This window comes from Barbus barbus (assembly GCF_936440315.1).
Source record: "Barbus barbus genome assembly, chromosome: 47".
Classification (NCBI taxonomy): Eukaryota; Metazoa; Chordata; class Actinopteri; order Cypriniformes; family Cyprinidae; genus Barbus; species Barbus barbus.
Window position 1 is genome coordinate 13244718 of NC_136725.1, and position 9831 is coordinate 13254548.

Consider the following 9831-nt stretch of genomic DNA (forward strand, 5'->3'; position numbering starts at 1 on the left):
ACATTTCTGTTCCAGAGCACAAGACCTGAGAATGTACAAAAGACCTTCCTGCCTAAACTATATGAATCCAATTTAGAAAGAGTAAGTAAAAAGATGAGAGAGAACAAAGTCAAATCAAAAGAACAGTGTGATATCAAACAGAAAGAGAGGGGTGGGGGGAGGGGTACAAGTGTGCTGTAACATATTCAGATTGCATTACTTCTGATCTATTTATGCAAAAAATGAATACATACAGTTTCCAGGAATATAGAGAAACTGTGGTCTGTTTGCTCTGAGTTAAACTGTGTCAACATGAGTGTGTGTGTGCGTTTGTGACTAATTAAATATTTCACACACTGACAAACATTTTGTTCTGCTCTGACCTGACTTTCTCTTCTTTCCGCTGCTACACCTGGCCCCCTGCCAGCCAGGCTCGGCTGCCCTCTCTCTCATTCAACCCACCTTGGGCACCTTGATAATTTGCCTGACAAAGAGGGTGTTAATCAGCGACTGGCAGTAAATTTTCTAATGAGCCACTCTAATAAGTGAATGTTTCGAAAATGTGTGCGTGCATAATGTTTTGTCTACATTTTAGGGACAAATGTCTGCAAAAGGCCAGTACAAACTAATATTATCTATATTATGGGAACCTGTTCATGCATAAATATGCTAAATAACATATTAAATAATGTATTAATAGAAAGGTACAGAAAAACTGAGAAAAAATATTGCACTCGGTTGCACATGGATTGCTTCATATGTGTGAAAAAACTTACTGTCTGTACACTCAATAAATATGTAGACCAAAAGAGTATGTATGTGTGTGTGTGTGTGTGTGTGTGTGTGTGTGTGTGTGTGCATGTTTATGTGGTTTATGAGGACACAAATTTGTATAATGACATGGGTATGACAGAGGTATTACAATATGAAGGTGGTTTATGAGGACACTGCCTATGTCCCCGTAATTCAAAAGGCTTAAAAAACATACTAAATGGTGTTTTTTTGAAAATCTAAAAATGCACAAAGTCTCCTGTGAGGGCTAAGTTTAGGTGTAGGGTTGGTGTAGGGCAATAGCACACACAGTTTGTTCAGTATAAAAACCATTACGCCTATGGAGAGTCCCCATAAACCACAAAAACCAACATGTGTGTGTGTGTGTGTGTGTGTGTGTGTGTGTGTGTGTGTGTGTGTGTGTGTGTGTGTATATATATATATATATATAAGTTTATTTGAATAGGGACAATACAATGTACATAATTCCAGACAAAGACAGGAAAAAATGCACTGCACATAGAGATTATAGCAGAAGCTAATTTGCATCTCATGTCTAGAAACTCTAGAAACGCTTTTCTATAAAATCAATACAAATATAAATAACCAAAAGAATTATAATAAAATAACTATATATACCTAAAAAACTAACGTTACAAAATTGGATTTAGCAATGGACCTAAAATTGAGCCTTGAGGTAAACCAATTTTATTCCTTATAAACACAGATTTTGTATCCTCGATTTTTACACACTGTTCCCTTTGCTTTAGATAAGACGTAAACCACTCAATTGATTATTTACTAAAGTTAAATGTACTTAATTTAGATATCACGATAGTGTGGTTAACTGTGTCAAAAGCTTTTTCAGATCAATAAATACAGCACCCATTACATGCCCCTGATCCAAAGAAGATCGAGCCTTTTCTAAAAAATAACAAATAGCCGTTTCTGTAGAATGCTGTGGTCTAAAACCACATTGCATATGTATATATGGATTCTCTAAACTATCCTCCAAGCTTTCAACAAAACAACTCTCATTATTATTATTATTATTATTATTAGAGAACTGCTGGATATTACTTTGTTGTTAATTATATCATTTTATTTGCAGTCACTCTTTTTTCAGTATACTACCTTTGTGTTGACAGTAGTTTAAAAATGAATGAAAATCAGAAAGGTTTGTGAGAGGTTTGTGGGATGAAAGGGGATGGAGTCCCACTCTGTGATAGAAAAACAAACATATATGTATTTTTTTGTATTTTATTTTATGTATTTTAAAAAAAATATCATCATGGCATGAAAAAAATAGAAAGAATCATGGTACTTTTATATTCACACTAAACATTGCAACTATACTGTGAATGTGAATCACTTTCCAATCAGCACTTACTGTTTCACCATCATATTTCCAGCAAACACAAACACATTCCCTCAGCCCCCAGCCTTGAATGTGCAAACATTTCAGATCATCTTGTTGTTCATTCCCCCTAGCATCTCTCTTTCTTGATGTTCTGTTTTGGATGGCAAGCTGACCCCTCTGGGTGGCACCAGGCTGTGGCACCACACATGACAACAGCCTGAAGTCAGTCTAGGAAAGATTATAGTCTATGAAGCACAAGACTCACAGTCTTTCCTTCAGATATGACATCAATAATGCAGCCTTTAACTGCAGATAAACATAAAAAGACGTCGAGATAAGCAGAGGAATTGGATCCAGAAATGTTGCGAGCTGTATTCAAACTTGCATCGTTTACATGAGCGCCAGAGCTCATGCGCTAATCGTTAGGCCACAGCTCTGGCACAGCGACTAACCATTTGGAATCAGTTACATCGCGCAGAAATGCGATACAGACCACAACACAAAACAATAGACTTTTATTTTGTACATAAATAAGCACCTACCTTCAGTTACATCCTGAGACTCAAGCCCCCAAAGCTCCCAGTCATGTTGAAGGTATTTTTCTATAGGTTTCAGTATCCACAGTTTTGCTCTCCAGTAAGTGGGTGCAGTGAGGAGACTCTAAGATGACTCAAATCCACACATGAGCTTGTGTTTAAACAGCACCTGCTTTGACAGTCACTCCTCTAGCTCTCCGCAGACAGTAATCATCCTCCCTCAGAGGCTGATTGGAGGCTGTTTGCTTCTCTCCAGAGGCGTCTGCTTTTCATTTGTTTTGATTTGCTCTCACCTTCACTTGCTGAGGCAGCAAGCACAAAGATGCATTGATCAGTGTCCTCAGCCTTGCGCACTCTCTTTCTCTCTCTCTGAGTCACTCTTCCTCTCTGTCCCTCACCCTATCGCTCTGTCTCACCCTGTTTCACATATGCATATCCAGTGCTGGGTCAAAGGCATCCTAAATTCAGCTGAAATTAGGCAGGGTGGGGAGAGAAAGAGAGAGAGAGAGAGGTTCTGCATGCCAAGGGGTTGTGTGAAAATTACCAACATTATAGAAAAACAGATTGATGGATGTAGTTTAGCTTTTTACATAAAGCTTGTCCACTGTGAAATAAAATGTTATTTGTCATATGTTATATGTGATTTATCATTATTTTAAAACTGTTGAAGGTAGGGAAATTCAAAGAAAATAACAAAAATAACAGTTAAAATTCATGTTATTATAGGATCGTTCAGATTTGAAGCCTGTCCACTGTGTAATAACATGTGAATTACTGTATGTCATTTGCTATATAATTGCTGTAAGAAAGGGAAACATTACAGAAATAACATTAAAATACAGCACATATCTTATATACATATCTTATATATTTTTATTGAAAAATTTATTTAGGTTAAACTAGCCACAAAATCAATTAGTTCCCACTTCACTAGTCTCACACTTCCAAAAGTAAACATTAAGCAGAAGAAGAAGAAGAAGAGAAAAAATGAAGTTTGCAAGGAAGAAAAAGGAAGAAATAGATATTTTGTAATAAAAAAAATATATAATGCATTTTTTAATCTATAATCTACAGGTCGTTTTTAATTTATAGTTTTATTGTAAACTATTATAAATAGCTGTAATTGTATCTGTTTAGCAATGTTTTTAATACATGTTCATATTTCCAAAGCTCAACACTAGATGTCAGCCTTTAACAACAATATGATCAGAGATTCTGCAGATCATTCACTACAATGTAATTCACTAAAATCCCAGGAATATACTATATACATGAATATATTATTATTATTTTTTTCTCCAAAGATTCGGTTACGTTTCAGAATATTAACATCTAGAATATTTAAATCAATGCATTTAATAAACTCTTAATACAATGTATGATGATGATGATTATTATTATTATTATTTTAAGCAAGAATGTTATGAGACAGTACAGAGATTTATATGCAAACATATTTGTTACAAATAATAACAGGTAAAATCATTACTGCAGATAGATTTTTCAGTAACACTTTATTTTAAGGCGTCATAATACATATTAATTACCTAATGAAGTACTTAGTAGTAGGCGTTGTACTTACATGAAACAAAAGTTACTTACCATGTAACTAAGTTATGGAACAGCCTGTAATTACCGTTTGTAATTATGTAGATGTAATAGGCAGCTACTGTTACACATATGTAACAGGCAGAGTCTGTTACACAGCTACTTGTACACTTAAGTAAAATCTTAACGTTCACACATTATTTTAAGTAACACTTTATTTTAAGTAGCCTATGTCTGTGTACTTACATTTATAATTATGTTGTATAAAGTCTGCAACACATATGTAACAATCTTTTGGTTACATAAATAGCTGTGTAACAGACTCGGCCTGTTACATATGTTTAACAGTAGCTCCCTATTACATCTACATAATTACAAACTGTACAGGTTGTTCCATAACTTAGTTACATGGTAAGTACATTTTGTTTCATGTAAGTACAACAGCTACTACTAAGTACTTAACTAGGTAATTATTCTGTATTATGGACAACTTAAAATAAAGTGTTACCGATTTTTCCATGTTACAGCATAGATTAATATAGCATACAGTAAGTGTGATTCATGTAGTTTTCTCTGAGCTACCAGTTATAGGTTATATAAATGAGAGGTTAAAACCAATGTGTCTATTTATCTTTCATTATGGAATCAACATACTTAATACAGTGTGCAATGGTTGATCACTTTAATGGGTAAATGAGGAATCCACTGAAAGTGCTGAGGTTATCTGGACTGTCATAGATGGTGTAACCTGGGAGGAGTTTCACACAAACTACATCACCCACTTCCAGCTGCAGGACAGCTCCATTTGATGCATATCTATGCTGAACGTGATTACGCCACTGACCCACTGACACAATCTTCTGCTCATTTTTATGTAAACTTGCACCCAGTGATTGTCTGATTTGAGTACCACATGCAGTGAATCTGAAGTAGTAGACTCCTTTAACTGGTGCAGTGAAGAGACCTGCCATTGACAAAACAGTCATATCAAATGTAGAATGGGTCAAAATAAAACATAGAACGGGATGTTATCCTTTAGGCATGACATTGGCTATGTTTGCTCAAAGTACCTGTTGCTGGATTGTAGTTGTTACCAATGTTTGTGAAGATGTTATTATATGTCAGTGTGATCTCAGTACTCTGAGGCCCTAAATCACCACGAATGCCCAAGTCAGCTGAAAATGCCACTTTTGCTTGTTCTGTGAAGAGAAAATATTTTTAAGCATTTTTTTTACATACTACATAACACAAGCAGAAACAAGAAGAGTTATTTCAGAATTATACAGTAATATTTATTGTGTAATAAAGGCTCCCTGTACATAATCCCTTAAATATTTCTATTAAAAAGAAGAAACATTTACCTTCATTTTCTCTCTTAATTCCTTCAAGCTGGTTTTCAGTTATCTTTATTTGATCAATAAACCCTAAAATGGGTAAAATCATTAATTGTAATTAAAATAAAGCAATGTTTTCTTGCTTTATTAGTTTATTTTATTGTGATTTATTTGTGCTTTAATCTTTTGTTACATTTTCATTTGAAAAGAGTTGTCTCATATACTTTTAAATATACCTGCATTCTCTTTCTTCAGCTCTTGTATTTGTTCCGCCATTTCTATAAAACAATAATGATCTAATGAGTGTTTCTTTAAATGACTTATAGCCATTATTTTAAAGATTTATCTTAAACTGCTTAACTATTTAAAGGGTGACAAAAGAAGCAATCGCTACTAACTTGCATTTTCTTTCATCACCATGTCCAACTTGACTTTGAGCTCGACCACCATGTCTCTTATATCTCTCACCTCAGTCCAGATGTTGGGCTGGTTGTTTTTTTCATTGGCCACAAAATCTTGCACCTGAGTTTGTCCATCAGTGAGCAGAAGACAGCACAGCAGCTGCAGGAGAGCAACACTCACCTTCATCCTGATACAGACAAAACACATTTGTGAAAATAACATAAACAGGCATTGACATAGTTAATCATTAATAGCCTTTATTGACGCAGATATTATTCATCCAATTACAAGGAAGAATGTGGCATGTCATAAAGTAAAGCCAAGCTCAAGAGTAAAGTCCTATTTTCTAAATTAACAAAAAGAAGAATCAGGAAAACAATAGTGCATATTTCTCTTTTCCTTGTTATATCCTTTTATCTTATTTTTTCTATACCATCTGCAAAGCTAGGAACAAGAGCAGTGTGAATTGTAAAAAGGCTATATCAAAATTTAAATTAATTTAATACATTGTAATTAGCCATCCATATCTGAACTTCCATCATAATTTCTTTCATATCCCAATTGGCATTCCTGACGCTGTGCAGTAAATTTGGCACCTCAGGTTGTCCCTCGCTGTACTCGACAGACAGTACAGCAGGGGAGCAAGACTCATCTTGATCTTCAGAAAAACAAACAAACAAACAAACAAAAACTTATTGGAATGTTTATGGAAATAACACATAAGGTATCAGCTTTTATACTTTGTGGTAGTTAATCATTGCTACTCATTATTGACACAGATGTTTGTCACCTGTATCAATGCAAATACATAGTCAAATATTAAAGTGAAGCTAAACTCCAGGGGTAAAGTTCTGTTTGTTTCTGAAAAGGCATGTAATCATGAGATTTTTCTTAAAAAAAAAAAAAAAAATAAAAATAAAATAAAATAAAATAAAATAAAATAAAATAAAATAAAATAAAATAAAATAAAATAAAATAAAATAAAATAAAATAAAATAAAATCTGGCTTAATAACACTAGATGTCGCCCTTTTACTACAAATGACAGTCAGGCTGTCACTTATGAGTGCTGGGTTTAGGCAGATTATGTTTTTGATGCTTATGTTGTATTTACTTATGGATTTTATTTATTTATTTTTACTTACCCTACAGTAGTAATCTACAGTAGTTTATTTTAATGTAAGTTATGTGTTATATTATAAATATTTTAATATAAGTGTATATTAATGTATTACATTGATATTAATATTTTAATATGTGAAAGATAATGAATGAATGAATGAATGAATCACTTCACAACCCTGCATTAATGTTTTAATGTGTAATTTTAATATGTAATAATTAATCATTTTAATATTAGCAAACAAATGCATGCTTACACACATACTCACACACATACAAATGTTTGTATTGCAGGGTTAAAATAACTACGATTGAGCTCTAAATAAAAGTCATTCACAAACATTAAACCTGCAACAAGGTTTAAGCTGTAGGCCATTTCATAAAAATAGGAATAGTTCTACCACCCTTGCCTGTTTGGCTATTATCAGTTCTGTTAAATGTAAATAAAATGAGCCTGCCTAATGCTGCGTCAGTGTCATCTTAGTGCTGCAGTCAAGTGCACTCTCTTGCCTGTGTGTGTGTCCCTGCCTGATGCCCTTGAAACTCAAACGCAGCTCTTTAAAATGCAGTGAGTGTTGCCAAGACTGGGCTGCAGCAAAATACTTGAAAACTCTTTATGTTTCATCATTATGTGTCTCCTTTTATCAGCCAATTACACATTAATGTGCAAAAGCCTGTTCTTCTGGGCCAAGAGAACTCAGGTTTGTTTCTCTGGAATTGAAAGGAGTTTTTGCATTTGTTTACCTTTTTTAAATTATAATACTTTCTTCAGATTCTCTCTACATAGACCATAAATAAAAATGCCTTGTATCATCCAGACAGACAATGGAGAGAGAAATAAGAGGTAATTTCAACCACAAACAGGTCCTGAGTGGAAGAATTATATTTGCAATTTTGAAACTAACCTTTGATTTTCCACTGAAATTATTTTTTATGTGTTCCTCTAACCTAATCAAAACCAAACTTGCAGATATTATTGAAGCTTCAACTCTCTGTATATGCACTTTTACAGTAAGACAGATACAGACTTGCCAGTGATTTCACGGATGTGATTATATAGATTTGATTATATGTAAAGATGTAAATAGCTGAAGCAAAGACTGGTTTGAAATTGATTCAACTTGACAGCAGATTTAGATAGTCGATGATGGCATCTAATAGTACACAAGTTTGTATCAAGCACTATATGGCTTTGGTCTATAAACATCAGCCTGCCACACTAATCAGATATGTTTTGTTTTATTATGTTTAATTAATATTTAATATTGCGAAAGGTTTGAAAAACTTTCTGATTGATATTGGTAATGATAATGATACAAGTATGATTAGATAGCATTATGTGTAAATTTGCAATGATATTATTGAATTATATATATATATATATATATATATATATATATATATATATATATATATATATATATATATATGGTGCTGGGTGAGTGAAAAAAGAAACATTTATAATAATAATAATAATAATAATAATAATAAAGATTGCAATACATTATCTTAAAGCAAATAAAAAGTTATAGCTTTTTTAAAAGATTTTATATAGGAATGGAATATATGCACTAAAAATAGTGTAAAAATAATTTTCACTCAGAAATCGCTAGCATAATTTACAAATAATTACAAAGAAATGGCAAACAACACGTTGATTTAAACACTGAATTTTGAACTGCGATGACTGAAGTAGTATTTTCTTGTAAAACGTACTCTAATATTATTTGTTTTCTTTACAGATTCCAAAAATATTTTTTAAAGTCTAGAAATATAGCCTATTGAAGTACATACATGCGTACTCCAATGTGTCATACTGAATTGCATTTTTGCCAATATTTCATTATATTAATTTAATTTTGGCGCTGCTTCTTTTACACGAAACCTACCAATTTATTTTAAATAAAATATACGCTTGTAGTTACACAAATCAAACACCAGATGAGCGCAAGTGAGCTACTCTGAAACCCCTCCTTCTGGGCGGATCTGCTGTGGTTAGACCCTCCCGCTTCCTCTCAGATTTCCTCCTATTTTCTCCCCCTTCTCCAGGCCCCACCCGACCATCTGCCACAAGGCCGACATTTCCTGCACTCCAGCTGCCAGCCCGGAGTTTATTCTCTTCCTGCTTTTCTGGGGCTAACAGGATGAAAGGATCCCATTCATCCATCGCCCCTCTCCCTCCCCCTTTCCTTTATTTAATCCCCCGGGAAACAAGCAAGTTTGAGGCAAAAGAGAATGCCGCATAAACACGCATGCTGTTCTCGCGCCAAGCGTCCACACGCGGGAAAGGTATTGTTTGCGTTTTAAAGTTTAAAGAGATACTATGCAAAAAAAATGACCCATGGAAAACAAGAGGTTATTCAAAACCACACATTTACATCACAGAACAACATGACAAATTACATTTTCTATCTATCTATCTATCTATCTATCTATCTATCTATCTATCTATCTATCTATCTATCTATCTATCTATCTATCTATCATCTTTTTGTATTTAATAAATACTAGAGAAAGCTTGGTTAATTTTGGATGGATCAGGTTTTCTTCACATTATGCTGAAATTCTAGGTCAATCCCACCCCCCTCACTTTTGGCATCCAGAGTAAATCCACTGCTCAAGACCTTTTAAGGAAAGAAAAGAGTCAGATAGCAGAGAGGAAGATGAGAACAGACAGAACTAACAATGTTACACTTTAACTCTGTGTGGGGGAAGATTGGTTAAATACAAAAGCAAATGTGGCACTTAGACATTCCACTTGTATGATAACACCAGTGTTA

The 9831-nt window shown here is 33.8% G+C and overlaps 1 protein-coding gene across 1 annotated transcript; it reads right to left on the reverse strand.

Moving 5' to 3' along the window:
* Positions 1–2059: 2059 nt before the first annotated feature.
* cbln17 (cerebellin 17) lies at positions 2060–9218 on the reverse strand (the record flags this gene model as incomplete). Its single annotated transcript, XM_079410684.1, has 8 exons — positions 2060–2338; positions 2653–5158; positions 5265–5393; positions 5556–5618; positions 5765–5806; positions 5927–6117; positions 6527–6588; positions 9012–9218. 7 exons carry the CDS (start codon positions 9216–9218, stop codon positions 4872–4874), a joined length of 981 nt encoding a protein of 326 aa, XP_079266810.1. The 3' UTR covers positions 2060–2338; positions 2653–4871.
* Between the last annotated feature and the right edge of the window lie 613 nt (positions 9219–9831).